Genomic DNA, 22,951 nt, shown 5'->3' on the forward strand with positions numbered 1-22,951 from the left:
GCGCTCACGTGTGCGTGTCGTACCTCCTCTGGTTCTTAATGGTCCGTTCCACTCACTGCCATCTTGTAAAACAATTAAATAATGTCATACAAAGTATCAGTTATGTCATACAAAGTATCGGTTATGCTATCGGTCACTTAAACCATAACCAATACTGATCTGATACCACCAAAAATGGCTGATACTGATAAAATTGTTGGTATTGGTACATTCCTACTATGTGATGTAGTACTGTATTGTGGGGACATTGTTGAAATCATGTTTTATCTCATCCGATTTGTGTCCATTAATGTACATAGATGTTTGTTTGCTTCAACTAATGATATTGTGTTTTGTATAGATACCAACATACAATGAAGTCACAGCTAGTGTTCAAAAGTCTGGTAAGGAATTGACCTGTGTTTAATACTTGTAAATAGGATTCAAGTTGACCATTGTATGTACTTGTTTGAACTGAATTTATTATGTCATGTCAAGTATTTTTATGTAGTTTTGTGTAGTTGCCGAGATACAGTGAAGTTTAACTAATTAAGACTTCATAAAACTGTTATATATGTGACCGTCTCAGCAAAAACCCAACTTGTTTGCAATTTTTAAAAAAATTATTCAGTCAGCATTATCTGTAGTATCCAAGGAATGGATCACTAAAGTTTCAGCCTTCTGTGGTGAGTAGTTTTAGGATTATAGTGCTAGACAGTAGGAAGAGCAAGTCAGCGACTATACTGAAAATAAACTACAGGCAGCCATAATTCCTGTTTGGATTAATCTACAACGTTGCAATTTGACTTAAAATGTTCATCATGGATCAGCACATCAGCCGAGGTATAGTATTAGCTCTGTAGACACTTGTGTATATCGATATGAAGGTGATTTGGTAGGAGAAATGGTGATGATCTTGTTTATGTTTACCACATCGTAAACAGACGCATGTGACACACATACCATCGAAGCTACAATCAAAGATTTTCAAACTCCATAAACAGGTGAATAAGATGGTATATAGTTTTAATTGATTTGAGATTTCCTTCTTTAAGTACTGGCTTGATAAAAACTTACGTATTTTTCTCTGTAGCATGCGTAATTTTATGAATTATTTTTAAATTTTGATACGCATGCAAGTTGGGTTTTTGCTGAGATGGTCACATATTTGTCGTACAGTATTTGTAAACATGTTTTTTAAATGATGTATTTTATGTGTAACAGTGTTTTGATAGGAAATACAAATAGTTGAATTTCATATTTTATTTGTATAGTGAGAAAAGTCATCAACAAGAACTTCTAGGGAATTAAAATAACCACAAAAGGTACTTGTGTACTGTTTACACATGTACAGGATATTGTGGGTGGAGGAATGGTATATCATAAAGTTCATCAATGTACTATAGAATTAAAGTAGTGTTGTGATATAAGTATTGACCTGAAAACTATTGATTTTTACTGACAGTATGAGCTATGGATTAAATGTCTGCTGGTACGTATATTTGCAGTTGTAGGCCACCTCCCTTGTATCATGGCTTTCATTGAGCTTAATTTTCCTTGTATTTGCCTGTCAATTGTTTTGGGGACATAATTACAGGTATGACAGGTGAACTCAGGCATACCACATCAAAAGAAAGAAAGGTGCCAAGCATATCATAAATTACATCTGATCATGAATCCCAATTATTTATTACTGAAACGTGAAGTGGCCACTTGGTGTTCAGCTATGTTCAGTTACATACAAGGTGTTACAAATGAGAACAGTACAAGAAGCATCTCTGCCAGCAATCCAGTCACTATGGAAAATAGAGATAAATATAACTGTAATAGTAGACAGTACAAGGAAACCATTATATGTACTAGTGAGTATTAACACCTTGCACTGCCAGCAAAGAAAGATAAGACAGAAAGCAAGTAGTCCATGAAGTGATCATTGTATGTACTGTGGTGTGCCAATAAATATCTGCCAGGCTGAAGCAGCAAGCCTGTGGTGTTTACTGTTGTACTGATCTGAAGGCATTAGTAGGTAGAATATTCCTTTGAATGTAATTTTTAAAAAACTGTAGTTACTGGAAATACTTTGGATTGCACTTACTTAAGACACTTGTGGGCTTGATTATACCTAACCAGTACATGGAGGTGTAAGGTATTGTGAGGATGGTTTGTGGTTAATATTGTGAGGAAGTTCAAACCTCCATGATCCCTTTTATACACTCTATGATGGGTAGTAGTGTATGATATTTACATGTGTTCGTTCATTTGGTTGTAAATAATCATTTTATGTATCTCTTTATTAGCTAACAATACCAGACGCTTATGCAGTAGTTGACATGACAAAGGTGAGTATTACAAGTATTAAATGTGGAGTAGTTTCGTTTATTTTATTATGCACATCTAGATATTGTACACTTAACTAAGCTTGTTCTAATTTATAGTTGGGCTATGTGAGAAACCAAAACTCCCTGATACTCTTGTGAATAATATTGTCCATTGATGCAAAAGCCCTTAGTGGTAAGATTCACTAGTGAAATGAGTTGAGTAGTTATTTATCACATACAGTAGAAACTTATCCATTGCTTTGAATGATGTTCAATTAGAATGCAGATGTGTGTTCTATTAGAGTATTTCAATAGCATGAAGTGGTTCCATGGAAGGAACCATGGAGGTGCACATAATTGATATTGGTGTGTTTGTTCTACTTATTGATAACACATTAGTGTAGCATGTCAGCTTTATTATCCACACAACACACTACATTGTGTTTTGATATTGTTGATGTATACAAGTGTTATGGATGTTTGTTTACTTGGTGGTTTTCTTCCTTTACAGTAAACAAGAAATGTCCTCATTAAACTTCACTTGATGCCAACCTTTTACTGAAGACCACCTCAGTGCAGTGACCAAGGCTATTGGAAACCAGAAATGAAAAGGGAGAACGGAAATGGTCAAGGCTTCTTCCATGCTACAGATAAACCTCACTTTATGATCACCTCTTAAAGAACACCTGTAGTAAAGAATCAAGTATAATTATGTAGGTCCTACACACTTTGTGACATCATGCAATAATCACCCTAGTCACCTATAGTGTTCTGTGATACAGTGAATTTTGTGTATCACGTATCACCGTCAATAAACTGTTCGATATGATACTGTATCATGATACCATAATGAAGTGGTCACGGCTAGTTATGACTGACATACTAGCTAATAATTGTAATAATATCCAATTTATCTGTACCTTAAGAGCTGCACTGATTTTACGTACATTCACTGTGAATTCTTTATTCAGTGAAACTACAGTATTATACTGATGTGACATATAGCTAGTGTGTTCTGATATTTGAAAACAGAGTTGCTGTTAAAAAGTACATCTCTACCCAGATACCTGCCTCTACCAGACATTTAGCTACTGCAAACATTTTAATGCATGCTCTCACAAAGGCTTGTCTGGATTACTCCTCATTTTGATGAGTTGTCAAGATGGCTACAGCAGGTTGTTTACTGCAGCTGCTTGGTGGTGCAGTTCTTTATACTAAAATGTAACAGCTACTGTTTTTAGAAGACCCGAGTAAGAATATTTTAGCCATAGTAGCAGCACTTATACATACATATTTATATGGCTTCTCGTAACATTGCATTTTAGGCCACTCCAAATAAATTCTCTGTTTCCCGTCCTGGACTCAGGCATATTTACATGCGGGCGGGCGGTCCATTTCCATTGTTTCATTATAAGATTGGCTAGCTTTTCAAGCCATTATTTGCCTGGCACAGCCAAAAAGGCTGCATAAAAGCATGCTTAAGCTTGTTCCTTCCTTTGTAAGTTGCAAAAATAACTCAAACGTGAAGTTTGTGCTGACTTGATAGCACTACTGACACTGTTTCAAGATAGCTTTTACTGAGCCTATCAGCATGCAAGAATAACCGGAAAATAATGGAAGAATACGGAATAATGGAGTATTTAGAGCTGGCAGTAACCAGATGCGGGCGGTGGATGGGAAACAGAAAATTTATCTGGAGTGGCCTTATAGCACAAGTAAATAGAGAAGCTTTTTATTTGAGTATCTAGATCACTGTTACAGTAATAGAGCAATCACTGACTGTTCTGCTATAAAACTTCAATATATCGATATTTTCTAAGTACAGTATCGTGATACTTATTTGCTGTATCGATATGTATTACAGATCCCTAGTCACCTAAGCTGTATGAAAGATAAAAATTCTTATCAATCAGATGTCCTATAACTAGCTGTTTTCAAGCCGAGCTATGTGATGTTTGGGACTTAATTGTAAAGAGGTGACCAGCATAATGGAATGGTCTAATCAACGATGTCATTAAATAGCTATGCCTCAACTATCTTTGGGACCAAAGTCTTTGTAAAATGGTGGCCACTATGTGAGGATTTGCTTATGCATGCAGTGTAGAGTATTTCCATTTAGACTATGGTACACATAGTATGCTTTGAAGTTTAGTCGTTAATGAGGTGATTAAAATCCAATAGATACCTGTGGGTAGGTATCTATACTGGTTAGGTACCTGTGACAAATTTTTTGTCATGTGTGTGTGACATGCTTTACTGGATTCCAGTCACAACAGCCATCAGAAATCATCGCAAGCTAGAGTGTAAAAGAAAGCATCACTGGATCATCAAGATGATTGTTGTATTCATCTAGGAAGCCCACCAGTAAGTCATTTTAGCACTAATTTAATCAGGAAGCCATGCAGTGACCAGAGCTGCACAAGCCACAATCACCTCTGGTGATATTCCTCAGGTCTCTAAATAGCAAAGATACTGTACAATAATCTATACTTAGATCAGTACTCCTGTATATTTTTTTTCAGTTTTTATCTTGCTCCACCAGCTATACAGGGGCGGATCTAGAGGGGGGGGGGGGGGTTTCTGAGGTTTCCAGAAACTAGTCAAGTGTATTAAAGTAATCAAAATTATATTTTACAGTGATTTGCAATGGCACAAAAGTTCAGATCGAAATACTCTAATAGAGCAGTCAACCACTCTAATAGAACAGCCACATTTTGTATTTCTCTTAAGAACTGTAAGTAGCTAGCTAGCTACTTTATTTACCTGTGCCAACACAGTAAAAAATTTCTCTGTCCCTTAACTATTTAGTTTGCACCTGATACTGTACCAGAAGCAAGCACAATTAAGCAGCCTACATTATACCTAACACAATTCTATTTTTAAACTGTCAATATTGCTACCAGATTCAATTTCAAATTACACAATTTCTTGCCCCCATACCTCCTAGATTTAAATTTGCATATAGCAAAAGTTTGGAAACCAGTCACCAAAATTCCTGGGGCCGCCCTTGGCTATATAGGTCCCAAAACTAGCAAAGACAATAATAGTAATGAACTCATGCATTAATATGGCCACCTCTTTAATGAGACCAGTGATGTTTTTGCTATCAATAGGCACTTTGTCAAAATTTTCTCACATTAACAACATAAGTTATGTGCTATTAGGTCCCTTACTTTAACAGCTGTAGTTCTAAGATTTTAACACTTCTCATAAGAAATACTCATAATGGAATAAAGGTTACCCTACTGTATGATATTGTTAAAAATCAATTTTATTTCTTAAGATATCACGTAGGAACACATTTGTCCAATCAGTACATTAGTGACCACACCCACCTCTACAGGAGAGTAGGATCTGGTGATATTGGTCAGTATTGGACACTGATGTGTTTAAAATAAATTAAGCCAATCAAAATGTCTTAGAATTACATCATCTACTAGATGTGGTAATGGAGAGTTATAGTGATTTGCATGTCGGTTGTTTCTCGTACAAAAATTCTGAATGGGACTCACATGAAAACCAACTGATAAGTGACCAGACTTTTTCAGAAATACAGTATCTGATTGGCTATTTTTCAAGTGATATTGCCAGCAATATCACCAGATCCAATACCCTAGTGTGGAGGTGTGGTGTGGGTGTGAGTAGTCTATGGAGACCATGTTGTAATGCCTCCTAAATTAAAAAAATAATTAAATGACAGATCCATATTAGGTAATACACGTACCTTATCAGGGGAAGTCCCTGGTGTGATCACTTGACAACCACAACAAATCTTTTACTTCAGTAGATGTCACTACACTGGGTGGATCACATGATCAGGACACCTTTGATGCTGTGCTACCTATAATAAACCAGGTCCCCAGTTAATACTATCCCTTGAATTAATTAACTAACTCTTTCTAAATTTTATTTTCTAAAGCTACAGAGCCACACAGGTGAAGTCCATACCATGACACACAACATTTCAAATCTCCCTGCTATAGTACCACAAACACAATACCAGGTTCTTACATTACAGTATGTACCAATAATTGCCGTTCTGGACATTTGAAAAGTATAGCATGCTTGTTATAGTAATATATACAAACATTGATAATAGACACCCCATACTGGATTGGAAACTTCTAAGCGCCACCTAATCTATCTGCACTTTATATCCCTTATACCGTACACAGTACTGGGATTATAGTTTATAAGAATGTGTTTTGCTTACTGGTGAGTAGTAAACATAACACAATGGAATATAAGGTTTGGCCTGCTCATAGTGGGTGTACTGATGTGTATTAGCTAGAAGTTTGACAAACACGAAAGGTTAATATGAGAGGCGGGATTTGTGAACTTGTAAACATCAGCCTTAAACTAGACTTGTTCACCTCACCATTTTCACAAACATGTTCAAATACTTTGTATATGGAAAGTGCCTATACCAGTAGTAGGCCAATCACCACCCAAGAAACAATCTACTAAACTTACTAGTTAAAGTAACTGAGCTGTATCCAGACAGTAAAACAGAATCTTCGAATGAAAAACAGTGTTTCAAAGCTTCAGGCACAAACCGTGGATAGTCGCGTAGTTTCATATAGGCACTATACGTGTGCTTCCAATCCAGCTAGGGGTGTCTACTATCTATGATGTAAATTACTGGTAAGGTATTAATTTCATAATTCACCAATTATTTTGCAATTCATGGTTTACATTAATATGCATTGCTAGGGACATGAGGAGCAAAATTTTGGTTAATCTATAGCATTGTCTAACTGAACAGTCATTGTTGATTTTAAACACTGGATAATCATTGTGTACTATATGTGAGTGGTCCCAACATGTCCACAATACACATGGGGCTCCATGATATCTTCTGCCACATGACACTGATATAAGGTAGTCATGTACATTTACTATACTAGCATTCAGTGAGTGACTAGCCAATGTTCTAAAAGTGGCTACTCGCATTCCCACCCTTATTTAGAACCCTTCAGCGTACCTACCTCAAGTCAACCTTCACATCTGAATAAGTCACTTCTGGTACTGGTACAGGCATGACTGTGAGTCTCTGGTCATCAAAACCTTCCAATTCCATGTAGTTGGTCTGGTTGTGTTTCTGTGAGTGAAGAAATATAAAGTAGATAAGTAAGGAAACATTATGTGACTGAATTTGACAAAGTACACAAAACATTGTTAGAGATATGTGACTGGGTCTGCAAAAACCTGACACAATCATGCAAGCCTAAGTTCACAGTATAAAGCATTGAATACGATTGGTGAAATACTTGTATAAAATCTGTAATTTGTTCGTATGCTTTGTCCTTAGTGAAGAAAGTGCCTAACAATAAAATCCTGGATATCATCTTATTCACCTACTCTAGAGGATTTCATAAATCACTGTTTCATTGCAATATACTAAAGGATACGCCAATTAATGGTGTCTGTTTACGTCACATCAAAACAAAGTATGCGATTGATCTTTCTTCACTTTGTAAAGGGAATACGCAGTTAAGAAAGGTAATACAATGAAACTCTTACCCAATAATTGATTCCCTACTCATGGCAAACATGACGGTACAAATTTCAACTCTGTATGTCAATCTGTTTATAAGTTACAGTAAGCAGCTCTACCTATACCTTGATGTACAAATTGGATTTTCTGTTGGTGCTACTTCGTAATGCTGTAACTTGAAAGTTATTGCCAAAACTTAGCCAGAACATATGCTTGGCTAAGTAGATTAATAAACAGGAATTCACGAATGCATCAGGCTTTAGCAGATCCAGTAATTTTAAGAACAGTGGAACCTCGATTATCCATTGAAGGGAAAGGGTGTTCATATAATCAAATAGTATGTAAAATCAAACATCCATATATTTAGCTTTGCTCAACTACTCTAATAAAACATACACTTGTTAACAAACTACTCTAATTGAGCAACCAATTTGGCATTCGGATAATTGAGAGTTTGGATAATCGAGAGTTCGGTTAATTGGTGTTCAGATAATCGAGGTTTCACTGTATTACACAATCATTGTATTGTGACTTTCTAGTCTGTAGAGCTGTAACAGTATGTAAAGTGTAATAACCTTCAGGTCCTTCACATCTCAATAAGTCACTTCTGGTACTGGTACAGGCATGACTGTGAGTCTCCGGTCATCAAAATGTGCTAACTCCACATAGTTGCTCTTGTTGTGTTTCTGTGAGTGAAATATAAAATCAGATAAACAAACATGCCAATGAATTCGACAAAGCACACAAAGCGTTGTTAACAGATATGATGATGATTTTAATTACTGTATTGTGACTTTCTAGTACGCACAGCTATGTATGGTGTAATTGTATGCCCTGTTTAGGGAAGTAGTTTAAGCTGGGTGGTGAGATTGGTGGGTTTTGTATAGAAACACAAAATGGAGTCAGAAGACGAGTTAAGTCCAGAGGTCAAATTTGGGATCCAGATGAACCCTTCTTGTGCTCAAAAGGCTCCAACTAAAATGAATAACATCATCCTGCAATTTGTGGCTTAACCCACCACATTATAAACACCATTCTAAAAATACCATGGCTGGCTCTACTTGTTGTCACAAAGTCCACCACAGAAACCAGAATTACCAGTTCTGATAGAGTGATGCATGATAGTCTACTAAGCCAACAATACAATTTGTGTGCAGTGGGTGTGTGCGAGTGTGGAAACTGGGTTATCTTAATAAAATCATTAAAAAGTTATATTGATTGTGCACCTATTCAAACATGTAATATTGTATGTAATCAGGATCTACAAAAACTAGACACGTAGCACAAATAAGCCTACCTTTTTCTTCCACGAAGTATATGTACTATTGCAATATTCAGCCTATAATAAACTACAAAATGGCTTTGTAAACACAGTCAGTGCTGCACATGACTTGTTATGTGATGAGGTGTAGACTGTGCCCACATGTCTGGATCATACACAAAATATTGGAATTAACATCATCAAAACAATTTTAATGACTTTGCATTGCAGTAATAGTAAACTTTTTGGTCATGTATTGTATAAACATTCCACAAACAGAACACAATAGTGTGTTACACTGTGTATGGGGCCAACAAAGCCAGCATGCCACACCGTACATATATTGACAGGAAGAAAGAAATGGAATTTTCTTTCACACATGTATACAGTAGCTCTATGGCCCTTTCTCCAAAACACACCATTTTTGCACTATAGCTAACTGCCAGGTTGGATAGGCTGCAGGGAAAATTAGACTAACTTTACACCAGTCAATTGCGAGATATTAACAATTAAAATATTTTCCTTTATTTTTCTTCCTTCTTAAGCTGTAGGAGATCTACACTGGTGGGCGCCTCAATTTCTAGTCACATACTTTGCAAAAATTGCAAACAAGTAACTCGATTGCTGTGAACTCTGGCACAAATGAAGACTGTATGTATGAAGGAGAATTAACATTCTAATTTTGCTATGAATCTGGTAATCATCCAGAGTTATGAACATGTATTCGTGTAAAAAGATTGAACTTTGCTCACAGCTACATGGTAAACTGAGCATGAGAATAACTTGGAATTGGTGTGTACATAGGTTGATCATTGTAGCAGTTAGTAGCGGTTCAATGGCTAAGGACGTGGATGTTAGGTACAGAGGTCCCTGGTTCGAACCATGGTGAATATTCTTTTTTGAAATTTGTGACCGGATCTGCAAGAATCCCATGCGCTAGTGCAAGCTTAATTTTACAGTTTAATGCAATAAACACAATGGGAGAAATATTTCCAAAATCGAAAAAAATTCCATAAGTTTTTTAAGCACTTGTTTCCCAGTGAAGGAAGATCGTAACAGCAAATACCTTGGTACCATCATGATCCTTGAAGCAAGAGAAGTTCAGAAATCTTTGTTTTGTGTCAGTGCTCACAAGAATATGGAAGATATGAGTGTTAGTCTGCCTCACGTTGAATGAGTGGTTTACTATCATTTTTTACCTCACATTTTGCCTTCACCCTGGTCATAGGAAAGGCCTGGAAGGCAAAGCTTACCCGGCAAAGAATTTGCCTTTTCATGGAGAATCTGATGGTGCAAATGTTGTATTGGTAGAGGACTGTTTATGACCATTTAACTGAGCACCTGTAGTTTATTTTCTGTATTGTCACTGTACAAACCAATTTTCCTGTTGTTGCCATTTTGTGGCACTGTATCTTCAACACTTCAAGGCTTCTAGAGCTGAAACTTTGGTCAACCATTCCTTTGGCTATCTAGACAAAGAAAATGTAATAAAATGGAATTCTAAAAATGCACTAACATATGGGATTCTTGCAGGTCTGGTCACATTTTTGTGTACCTTTTTACCCTGCTGTATTATAGTTTCTTGATCACGTGATTTTAGTTTTTGCTTCATAACTCTGTAACTGTAACTCCATTTTATTTTCCACATCAGACTGGTAAACACATTTATAATTTAATAGATCTACCAATGAAAATTTAGAAATTTTATGTGCGTTCTATTAGAAGTCCTTCCACGAAGCTATTCATAAGCTGGTTTTGAGACCTTTTAAAATACTAAAGGAGTGAAACATCCAACATGAGATGATTGCTCTATTAGAGTATTTTAGCAACTGGCCTGGTGTGTGGAATTCTCTGTACATATAAATGAATAACTTTTACGAACACCCTTCCCCCGGATAATAGACTCTCCATTGTAACAAAAAAAACTAATCAGTTTTACTCAATACTAAAAAGGCTTGTGTACAAGTGAAATGATTACAACTTGGCAAATGTTAACTGGACACCACTAGATAGTGAACCACAAACACCACTATCTAGTGAACCACAAACACCACAATATATTGTTCAAGGGGTGTATCATTACTAGGTCCACAATGTAAAGACGAGTATTTTATGTGACTGAGTAATGATTTCTAGAAGAAATCCCATTGGCTCTAATGGCTTTAAATATACATGCAGACGACAATATAAATTCATTGTGGTGATAAATGGTACAAGTCAGGTTCTATCAATTGCAAAATGGAATGATTCTAGTGAGTTTATCACTATAAGGTTTGATTACAACTTATTGTGATTGTACACATGACCAGTCACAATAGAATTAGCAAAACTACTTCACATTTTTACTGACCTTCGTCATGTCAACTACTGCATAAGTGTCTGGTACTGCCAGCTATATAAAATAAGTTGATGAATATTATTTATGCATATAATATTAATCTACGTACTATAAGTAAGTACCAATAATAAAACTATTGCTGCATATGTCATGATGTTGGAGTAATAAGAATTGTAAACCTGTCCTCTTAAACCACCAGTATGTTTGTGTGTGTGTGTGTGTGTGTGTGTGTGTGTGTGTAGTGTGTGTGTAGTGTGTGTGTAGTGTGTGTGTAGTGTGTGTAGTGTGTGTGTAGTGTGTGTGTGTGTAGTGTGTGTGTGTGTAGTGTGTGTGTGTGTGTGTGTGTGTGTGTGTGTGTGTGTGTGTGTGTGTGTGTGTGTGTGCGTAGTGTGGTGTGTGTGTGTGTGTGTGTAGTGTATGTGTAGTGTGTGTGTAGTGTGTGTGTGTAGTGTGTGTGTGTGTGTAGTGTGGTGTGTGTGTGTGTGTAGTGTGTAGTGGTGTGTGTGTGTGTGTGTGTGTGTGTGTGTGTGTGTGTGTGTGTGTGTGTGTGTAGTGTATGTGTAGTGTGTGTGTGATGTGTGTGCACGCACGCACGTGTGTACCTTTTGTGGTTCTGTTGATTCACTAGTAGTTTTTGTCGGTGATTTTTCGCCCTACATATTAAACGAAACAACACTGTTCAACACAACACAATAAACCATACAAGGCTTGATGTAGTATGTACAATAAAGTTTTAACCATTTAACCAATGTATGAGATATGCATGTGTACAACTTTTAAGTCACACAACAAGATATTAAAATTTCAGCTACTGATTTAACTGCAACACACATACATACGTACATTACAACTACAGTAACTGTGACAGTCTCAGCAAGTCCACACAACCGCCTTTTTTCTCTCAGCTATTCTACAGTATAGGTTAGCAAAGTTTCAGCCTATTGTGGTGAACAGTTAAGGACTTAAAAGTCCTAGTCAATATGAAGAGCAAAGAAATCAACTATATAGCAACTGTACTGAAAAATAAACCACAGGTGTTTAAATTCACAGCCATACTACAGAGTTGGCTTAAAGTGTTCACCATGAATTGGCAAATCGATCAATCAAGGTATAATTTTTTAGCCTTGTAGTCAATTTACACATACATGTACACATATAAAGGTGTGAAGATATTATGACAATTTTGTTTATGTCTAGTGTATCGCATGTGATGTGCATACCATTGGGACTACGGAAACGAAACTAACTCTCCATGAGGATGTGAATAAGATGGTATATAGGTTTAACTGTTTAGAGATTTACCTTCCTCAGTAATGGCCTGACTAAAACTCAATCATAATTATTTCCTCTTAGCACAAGCATTTTCACCATTTTTAAATGTTTTCCTCGAAAAACGTGGTAGGTGGGGTTTTTTGCTGAGATGGTCACAAATATACAAGTCAGGTACATACCGGCTTTTTGAAGTCTGCAACTTCACTATATGTCGGCAACTACAAAAACAAAAAATAGACTGCGAATAACATTCACCTGAAGATTTGATATAGTGTACTACTTTTCAAATAAGATGTAAGATTTAAAAACTAAAAATCCAAGAGTGCATGCACTGGGTCAGTATGTGCCAATCAATCACTTACCGGGCTTTTGAATTCTGAAACTTCATTGTATTTTGGTATCTACAAAAAAAAAAAATTGTATTAACAGATGGTCAACCAAACATACAATGTTTTTCAGAAGAACACAACTCCATACAGTTATGAGTCATGGTTTGAAGAAAGTAGGCAAATTTATGACATCTCTAAATTATAAAAATGTACAGTACACACATACCTCTATGCTTTTAGAAGATTTTCTTTTCTATAGGAAAATAACCAGTAGTTAATTCTACCATACATGGTATGTACATTAATCAAAATCACTTACTGGTTTTTTCAAGTCTACAACTTCAGTATACGTTGGCATCTACAATAAAGAATGAATCATTTAAAGACATGTGTGTAATTTAGTGATGCCACAATATGTGATCCAGTCTGGGAAAACCGGTCTTATCGCCTATTTAAAAGTATCGAGAAGCACCAGTTTTAAGAATTTAGTGTGTTGTAGCTCGCCAATGGTGTACCAAATTTTCACACATTTTACACCAATTCCTTACCTTTCGGAGCATCCACTGTGCAAGTAGCCAACAACTAAGTTTCCCACCATTTTAGATAGTTTTTGAGCTGAGGTTGACTGCATCAGGCGAGCTGCAAAATGGGTGGGATGTGGGGGGGGGGGGGGCTGGAAGGCAGGCAAGATGGTGTTCAAAAATTAGAAGGAAGGCGTAGGGATGAATTAGGCCAAGTTTTGGACCATTCAGGTCGCTAAATTGGCTAAAATGAAAGGAAATTCACAGCAGAGGTACTTATTCAACACCAGAGCTGTACAGCCACATACAGTCATCCCCAGGCTGACCAGAGCTCCACTAAGGCCCCACACCACACGTACGGATCGCCACTGGGCTTGGGAAAAGCAGCCAGCAAAACCAGACCACTCAAGTCTAGCTGATTTTGATTGTGGAATTAGATAGTTTATTCATGTAGCTTTGTGTCCTGGGTGAAAAATCGAATCTGTTGACATGGGCGATAAGACTGGTTTTCTCAGACTGGGTCACATATAGAACTTTTCATATCATCATGATACAATAGAATATGTACACCTCAGATTAAAGGAGCCACCTGGGCTACATTTCGTATATAGCCCAGCTAGCCAGGCTACATACAAAAAAGTAGCCTGGGCCACAACTGGGCAGTGATGGATGTTGAGGCCGAAATCAATTGTGGGGATTGATTAGTACTCACGTGATTAGGATGCACGACTTGGATTTTGCCATGAAAACCACTTAGACAGAGTTTTGTTATCCTTGCCATCCTACGAGTTGAAAAATGTTGGGCTAAGGTGAGAACTAGTGCTATAGCTTATTCACCAATTGTTTTCGCAGGTTTATAAATACAGATATGCCGCCATCATGAAGCTACCACTCTGTACGGAATAATCATTCTACAAGTAAGCTTACCTATCTAGGTCTTTAGTAAACTTCGTAATTTTTCCATAAATGATTCAATAGCACTGATTAAAACATTAAACTCGCGTAAACGAATTCTCGGTGATATCCCTAGGATATGTCCGTTCATTGTAACCGAACGTACTAGCTGCTGACCCATAACGGAAAATTTTAGGTGTGCATAAATAATACATCCAGTGGCTGCATTCGTATTGGCTTGGGTGATTGATAGCCCTGTACAGGCTATCAGCCTAATAAGTGTTACATATTAGCTGTAACACGGGTTACAACTATTACAAACATCATGATAATCACAACACACATTTATGCTCATCATCACTTTATTACTGCATATTTATAGTGGCAAACCAGTGTTGAAACCAGTCACTACTGTTGACCTGAATGACCCACTGACCCTAATTAATTAAATTGAGGTGTGCCAAGAGCTGTACGTTTTGGGTGCTTGGCTAATGTGTTAAGATGAGTACAAGGGTAGCTATATGAAAACTAAACAAGTTTTATAATTAATAATCAGTCAGTGGTTGTGATTCTACGTAAGTTTGTAGATGGCAAGATACGTTTCCTCTAAGTTGGCATGGCTTCACATACCTGTAGGTTCTTCCTTAAAGAGTGGTAGAGTGGTCCTGTACCACTCTACTAGTGGTGCTGTACCACTCTACTTTGTTCAAAATTCCTTTCACATGGTAATAGGAATGTTTATACAAAAAGGTTTTGATTTTGGAAGCAAATGATACTTTTATTGCTCTACAGTGCTTTATTTTTCTGGGCGCACGTACATATGCTTTCAAACTGTATCACACATTTTCAATATGTGACCGTCTTAGCAAAAACCCGACTTGTTTACACAATTAAAAAAATATATATATTCACTCAGCAATATTAGCAGTGTCCAAGGAATAAACCACCAAAGTTTCAGCCTTCTGTGGTGTGTAGTTTTGGAATTATAGCGCTAGACAATAGGAAGAGCAAGATAATCGATTTGTACAGTGACTATACTGAAAATAAATTACAGGCGCTTACATTCACAGCCATAACTTCCATTTGGAATAGTCTACAACGTTGTAATTTGGATTATAACGTTCACCATGGATCAGCACATCAGCCGAGGTATAGTATTAGCCTTGTAGATACTTGAGCATATGGATATGAAGGCGGTTTGGTATAAGAAACAATGACAATATTGTTTACGTTTACTGCATCGTGAACAAACACATGTGACACACATACCGTTAAAGTTAGAGAATAGATTTCAAACTCTCCATGAACAGGCGAATAAGATGGTATACAGTTTTAATCGATTTGGGTCTTCCTTCTTCGAGTACTGGCCTGATAAAAACTTGCATAGTTTTTTTTTGTAGCATGCATAATTTTACAAATTATTTTTAAATTTTGATTTTCGCAATGCGCATGCTTGTGCGAACAAGTTGGGATTTTGCTGAGACGGTCACATATTAAAGTTGTCATGGCTCACAAAGGAAGCTGACCTATCACAAGACTAGACCATGTCTCATACAATAACAATAAAATAGTGGGCGTGGCTCCACATAAGTTTGCAGACAGCAACATACATCGATTTGTGCATACCTACAGACCGTAATACAACTGATGAATGGAATGGGCATGACTGTATGTATGGCTACAAGGCCGCCCACAGGGAGAGGCAACTGGGGCATTTAGCCCTGGGCCCCAGCCTGAAAGTTGAATACCCGGTAAAAAGCTTGATATACTCTACTAGAGCAGTCAAGATCTAGATATTCTAATGTAGCAGTCACCATATTCTTCAGAGCAGCAGTATAGCAAGCTATGTATGTAGCTATAAATAAGGAGATATAATTGGAGAGGGGCAGCTATTGCCATTGTTGGCACATAATGACCTTTTTTTAGTCTTTAACTTACAGCTAGGCTGAAGTTGTGACCCTGGGGCCCCACTTTAACTCTTTGTCCTAAGCCCCTTAGTTGCTCTGGGCGGCCCTGTATGGCTATGTACAGACAGCAAAGCAATCCCAATAAGTGGGTGTGGCTCATGAAAGAAGCTGGGATACAGCAGGACTAGACTATGAAGCATTAATATACTTTCAAATTGTCCAACTAACTAATTCGTTTCTCACATGATCCAATCCAGGTCAGTCCCGGATGACCTGGTTGACCCAACCAATGCTGTGTTAACAGCTATATACAAATCAAGAATAGAGACATTTTGTCCATAACTGATATTCCACAATGAATTAGAAATAACAACCAACAATGGACTTAAGGTCTCTTTAGTACAGTTTTTGACTACATGTGCAAACTACAAATTTTGAATAAAATTCCATAGGTGTATCATGATAATATGTACTGCTCAAATGTAATGTTGTCTCGTGAGAGTGCGAGCAATTAAAAAACTTGCTAATTGAAAGGCGTGGCACCCATTTTACTCTCCAGTATTCGTCCCAAACGAAATGGAATGAATACTCGCAAGTGAAATGGGTGCAACACCCTTTAATTAGCGAGTTTTGTAATTACTTACACTGTTGCGAGACGACGTTACATTTGAGCGGTACTGTATATTGCACTATTGTATTGATCACCACAATTTATATATAAGTACGTATAATATTTATAGCAATAATTGTGGCATCACTACTGTAATATTACAACATGATGGAACTTGTATAATACGGAACATTTACATATATTAGGACCAAAGTACAGTATTGTGATTATCAAGGTGTCCAGCTTGTCCAAGTATTAAGTACGGTACTGTGGGATCTTAACTGAGGCAGGTGATATGGAATTTCACTAACCAAACACTAATGTACTAAATGTATACAAAAAACATGTGTGAAGGCCATGACAATAGTACAGCATAGCCTATTTATAGTGGACATTTTGGGAGCAAGATTTTTTGGCATATAATGTATTTGTTGAAACAAGGATGGTAAGCATGGTTACAGAGCTCCAAGGAAGTCCTCAGGTTTCACTGTAGCTAAACATTATGGATTGAACCACACAACAAATTCCTCTACGAACAAATTTACAACACAAATTATTACATCACTCTGATCCTTGATAGATTCACTAGTAGATCTGGAGCTGGGTGATGATGATCGGTCAAGATGGACTCTGGGTTAATAGAAAGCATATGAAACAGTTCATGTATGCCACACATCTATGCAGGGTTCTGCCCAGAAATTCCTGAGTGGTGGCCTAAAGTTAATATGAACTGATATGTTGTGTGTTATATTAGGGTATTTTGCAGGTGTATCAGTGATATATGTAAGAATTGTACTGGTCGGATTTAAGAGGGTACTGGTCGTTTTGAACCACTGCCGACCAGTGTGGGCAGAACCCTGTCTATGTATAACTCACATTTTTGTTTCCATGTCAGATGACAGGAAATTCATCTTTCCTGCACACAAATAAAATTATCACATAAAACTCACAACAAAAGCATTCCATAAATAATCATACTTCGGCTCTTTCTTCTTAATACACACAAACAGCAAGATATGATGACCAGCAATACAGCGATAACACCAATAACTGCACACAACACAGCAATGTATATTGTAGTATTTTCATCAAGGAATGAAGAAGCTGTAGGAGGGAACAGTATGTAGGTATCACACACTAAACATTGCAGCTATTGGAACTGCTATCGCAGTAGGGACCAATCCTTGAGAAGGTTAAAGCCTGTCAATACAAGGAGTAGGTACAAAAGTGCCAAACGCAGAAAGTTAAAAACCCAGACACAGTAGTGACTCTATCCTCCAGTCTTAGCATGCCCTAAAGGAGCCACAACCCTCCACCGATTTAACCACATTTTAAACCACACCAATTTCTCACCAGCAATAGGCTATATTGGATGTAGTATGTACATATGTCACTAGGGACAGTCTGTAACATACAGGGCTATTATAAGCAAACTTCGAAACTACTATCAACTATTCAAAATGGCATACACGTATATAAACATGCATTTTGGTACACAATTTCTTAGTGTTTGTAATCCCAAGCACTCAAATTCCACTGGACACTTGTTGGCAATACTGAACATGTGAGGCATTCCCCCATGGTGCATTAAAATGAAATGGAAGTTTCACAATTTATGGATCCTACACAATGACTAAAGTTATTAGTCTCTTGTTCACACTGATGACACCGACGCCTTCCTAAAACAAATGTTTAACCATATAGCTAGAGCACTGTATCTAATTTGTTGTCACTACAATTTAAGACCATGATATAGACCTACAGTTACCATTAACAATTGCAGCATATAATCATCCAAGTATGTCAATAGGAAAGTGCACAAGTAAAAACCATTCAGTTAGCTACATACAGTACAGTGTAACTGTGCAGCTTCTAACCAGTTCAAGCTAGTTAAAAACTTACAGGATGTTCCAGGTTCTGGCTGTTGTGTTGGTTCTGGTTGTTGTGTTGAGCTTGGCTGTTGAGTTGAGCTCGGCTGTGGTTGGTGTGTGGGATTTGGCTCTGGTGTAAGTTTTGGTACTGAGACAGTTTCTACTATACTGTAATTCTCCAGTGGCATACTGTTTTGTGATTCAACTACCAGCACAGAAATGTGATAGTCAGTATCAGCCATGACTGATATTTCAGTATGTCTAGTGAACACTTCAGAAGTGACCTCATCACAATCAGAACAGTTCAGTCTTGCTAAACACTTAACTGTAGGAGTTGACTCAGTCACATTACATGATACATAGATGGACTGGTTATTTGGATGTAACTGAACTGATGCTGACTGGAGCCATCGTACAGCTACAATACAAGTATAAAACATAACAGTGAATGAAATGTTAGAACCTTAGCTATACAAGGGACCACCTGATTATACATTATAAAAAACTGGACACCACGACAACCAGGACACTAGTCCTACAGGGTGTACAGTAGGTTTCATTTTTGTTTTGTATTTGAGTACACGAACTCTTTATACGTATCTGGACACCAAGGAGACTTCAGACACACGTCTGTGCATTAATGTACACACATTTACATTCCTGAAATCAGGACACAAGGATGCCATCTTAAGGTGCATGAAACAAATGTGTATGCAGTGGAACCTGTCTAAACTGGTTAACTTTAGGCCAACGGACAGGTGAATTAGTATATAAACTTTCCACTTATGGAATTTAAAGTTGACCTTTTCAAGGTGGCCTTTTTTAGTGGCCGCTAAGACAGGCTCTATAGTATCTCGCCAGTCAACCCCCTGTACAGTACATACCTAATGAAGTACTAACTGTCTCACTACATCCCACACTGTTCACACTACAAACAGAAATGATGTAATCTGTTCCAACATCAAGATGTCTGGAAACATTATCATCCGATGTCATATCATGTGACACTTGGAAGGTAGTTACATTAGGTGATACTTGGAAGGTTGTTGTCATATCATCTTCACCATTCAAAGAGACATTTAAGGCCTCCACCTCAGTCATGTTATGTGACAATGATGATGATGTCTATAGACACAGGATTCAGTAATATGTGCACATTGCATCAGCGTTCAAAATATGTAGCACGCACGCACATTCCAAGTTATGGTAACAACAGGCTTGTAATCAACAAATTGTAAGTTGACTACCAAATCACTTGGAGGAGAAGGTACTAAAAGATTAACAAACATGTAACACACAGCATTACCATACATACGTACATATACACGTAAGTTAAATGAATTGACATTCACACATACAGGACAATATTCTCTACAAATGACACATATAGTGGACTGATAACTAGCCAAACAATTATTGTGCCGCCTAGCAGAAACATCCTGTATGTATCTGTTGGTGATATGACAGTTACAACATTTAACCTCTTTCTAATCTTTGTTTGTGGAGGTAGTGGTACTTCAATACCGTATTTCATAGCACTGACACATCACAATGAATAGAGGATTATGAAGATCCTTTCAATGTAAAAATTCCCCAGACATGTGATCCTGTTACAAATGCAACAAATTTTCAAAATGTTTCCACAATCATGATCTGCATAGCAAGCCTTCCAGCAGTTGCACAAAGCACTGCCATTGCTGCCTCTGGAGTTAACTGGTACAGGGGTAACTGTCAGATACTAGAGTCAACATATACAAGCAAGTCTGCTGGACTACAGTGTAGTAACCTTCAGGAGGACTGCACCATGTCTTATGGACACAGGTTACAGAATTGAAAGTTCCAGAAGTCCACAACAATCCCAACACCCAAAAACGAGCCATGCCCAGCTGTGCTTTCATTTCCCAACTAACACCAGTACATATACATACGAGCACATCCACTAACCTGAAGGAGTTAAGGTGGTTACATTAGTAGTAACAACAGTTCCTGGTCCAGCATTGTTAATAGCCAACACTGTCACTTCATATTGAGTATCATTATCAAGATCAGTGAAACTGATAGTATTACTAGTAGTGGTTCTCTCCTCCACCAGTTCTGCTGTCCCATCAGATAAGGTCACATTGTATGTCACATCACCACATGAGGTATGGCTGAATGTGTCCCATGATATTACCAGTGAGGTCAGTCTCCTTTCTAATACCTTGATAACTGGTCGGGTTGGGGGACCTGTGAGGAGTGACATGTGAATTAGTTCAGAATGGACAACAAGCATAATTACAGAGACACACACTGTCTATAAACGCGATGCTCTGCAAAAGCCATCATAAACATCACTTATGAGCATTGTGAAGTTTGGTAGGAGGTATGGAGGAAAATTTCAGTCTCTGTCTTGCTGTTACCATTAACTTTTGCAACATCGAATTTTGAAGCATGGGCTCTAGCTTACTACTAAGGATTCCCATGTTCATCAGTACAAAGATGTCGATTGTACAGAGTAACTGAGTTATCAGAAATAATTACCCCACCTTGATTATAAGGGAAAAAAGATACCCTAATGTCTACTTCATACAACTGATCAAAAAGATAAACACAATAATCCTTACCCATGACTGTAAGTGTACCAATGGGACTCAGTACAGCTGGTATGAATGTAAATTCACACTCAAATCTAGTTTGATTCAATATTTCATCAGTAGAATACACTGTCAATACTGTGTCAATTTTATCAGCTACTGTTGGCACACTAAATGTGTTGTTAGTCCCAATTCTACTACCAGAAATTGCTTGTCCATTTATTCTCCAGAGAGGATATATTGGTGCACTATAGTTATGTCCACAAGTAATATTTACATCATCTCCAGCACATATTGTAACATCTTGAGGTGGGTGGATAATAAGACCTGTAATACATGTATTGGAGTACAGTGTATGAATTAGAGTGAAATCTCTAATAACAAAATACAGTGTGTATTATTCACCTTGTTGTTCAGAGTTGTGTAGTGTGATCAACAATAACAACAAAACAAGTAGACAATGTGTTTCCATTTTCTGAGAATGACAATGACATGTATAACACATATTACAATCTATAAAAGATATTTTTGACCAAGAGCTTTTAAAGAGGTCTTCCTCTTTTAGAGCCTGCTCAAAATGCACATGCTTACAAAAATTTCTGCTGGTAGACTGAATTTCTTAAATTTTCAAGTGAGCATACTTTTGTCTAAACTATTTGTATATTTATAAGTTTTTGTAACTTTGCCATAGTATCCAAGAGATTCATAGAATTATGAAAATTATTTGTGTCTCATAATCGCAAAAAATTATGCTGGAGGCTATTTAACACATTCGCAAAAAAATTTCGACCTTATAAAAATCTGCTGTACTGATTAAGACACTTTCCCCTTCATGTTATGAGAACTCTGACATGTACTAGTTGTCTACTAAAGGAAACATGTCATGTAACATCCACCTACTAAACTACATGCATAGGGAATGTAACACGTACAACATTTCAAGCAAGGAGGGACAAAAGCCTTAATGAGGTTATCTCTACCAGTCCAAGAGTTTCAGAGAAAAGCCAAAAAGTCAAATTAGCACATGTCCAAATATTAAATTAATATGCCGAATTTTTTTTGTTCAATATATTTAACAATACACTCAGTTGTCATTTCCAAGAGACTATATCATTGTCTAGTAGAGAATATGACAGTGGAGCCATGAGGTAAACTACAGCTGAACACTCTTGTTTACTAATGTAAGGAGTTCAGAAGAAACACATTCTGATGGTTAACAACAGATGTCAGACAGACACAAACTTCTATATAACATATAGTAAGCTGAAAATTACTATTTTCATGGAATTAGATTGGCCACAAAATACTTTTATAGTATTTAATACACAACAGGGGTTAATCTAGGGGGGGGGGGGCACAGGCCCCCTCTGGGTTAGCTATTGCCCCCCCTAGGTTTATACCTAAAGCCTTGAGAAATGGAAAGGTTTAATTGATCCCAAAGTTGTATAATCCAATGGTCAATATTCAATGGCATCACAGTAAAATTTCACCAAAATTGAGTATATTTACAACTAAATTTTCAAAATTTTCCTGGGGGAGCATGCCCCCAGACCCCCCTAGAATCTGAAGTGACTTACTTCG

The 22,951-nt window shown here is 37.2% G+C and overlaps 1 protein-coding gene across 3 annotated transcripts; it reads right to left on the reverse strand.

The window, feature by feature from the left end:
- Nucleotides 1-2,931: 2,931 nt before the first annotated feature.
- Nucleotides 2,932-20,872, reverse strand: LOC136266700 (uncharacterized). Of its 3 annotated transcripts, XM_066061718.1 has the most exons (17): nucleotides 20,204-20,872; nucleotides 19,682-20,067; nucleotides 18,829-19,215; nucleotides 17,905-18,030; nucleotides 17,803-17,842; nucleotides 17,487-17,556; nucleotides 13,314-13,352; nucleotides 13,221-13,247; nucleotides 13,028-13,066; nucleotides 12,845-12,883; nucleotides 11,996-12,046; nucleotides 11,406-11,447; nucleotides 9,092-9,143; nucleotides 8,370-8,480; nucleotides 7,282-7,398; nucleotides 6,022-6,134; nucleotides 2,932-5,969 (listed from the first exon to the last, which is right to left on the reverse strand). In XM_066061718.1, the coding sequence occupies exons 2-13, from the start codon at nucleotides 19,896-19,898 to the stop codon at nucleotides 9,129-9,131; spliced, it is 1,092 nt and encodes a 363-aa protein (XP_065917790.1). In that variant the 5' UTR covers nucleotides 19,899-20,067; nucleotides 20,204-20,872; the 3' UTR covers nucleotides 2,932-5,969; nucleotides 6,022-6,134; nucleotides 7,282-7,398; nucleotides 8,370-8,480; nucleotides 9,092-9,128. The 3 variants fall into 3 exon arrangements, with proteins under 3 accessions (XP_065917790.1, XP_065917783.1, XP_065917774.1); XM_066061711.1 differs by lacking the exon at nucleotides 9,092-9,143 and having other exon boundaries at nucleotides 6,022-6,095; nucleotides 7,286-7,398; XM_066061702.1 differs by lacking the exon at nucleotides 9,092-9,143.
- Between the last annotated feature and the right edge of the window lie 2,079 nt (nucleotides 20,873-22,951).

Source organism: Dysidea avara, chromosome 1 (assembly GCF_963678975.1).
Source record: "Dysidea avara chromosome 1, odDysAvar1.4, whole genome shotgun sequence".
Lineage (NCBI taxonomy): Eukaryota > Metazoa > Porifera > Demospongiae > Dictyoceratida > Dysideidae > Dysidea > Dysidea avara.

Excerpts from the sequence above, each read along its gene's own strand:
- LOC136266700 (XM_066061711.1), bottom strand. The coding sequence starts at position 19,898 with ATGACTGAGGTGGAGGCCTTAAATGTCTCTTTGAATGGTGAAGATGAT. Across the intron at positions 17,557-17,802 it reads TCTGACATGGAAACAAAAAT|AGTCCATCTTGACCGATCAT; the intron begins GTGAGTTATACA and ends CTATTAACCCAG. Across the intron at positions 8,481-11,405 it reads CAGTAGTTGACATGACGAAG|AAACACAACAAGAGCAACTA; the intron begins GTCAGTAAAAAT and ends TTTCACTCACAG.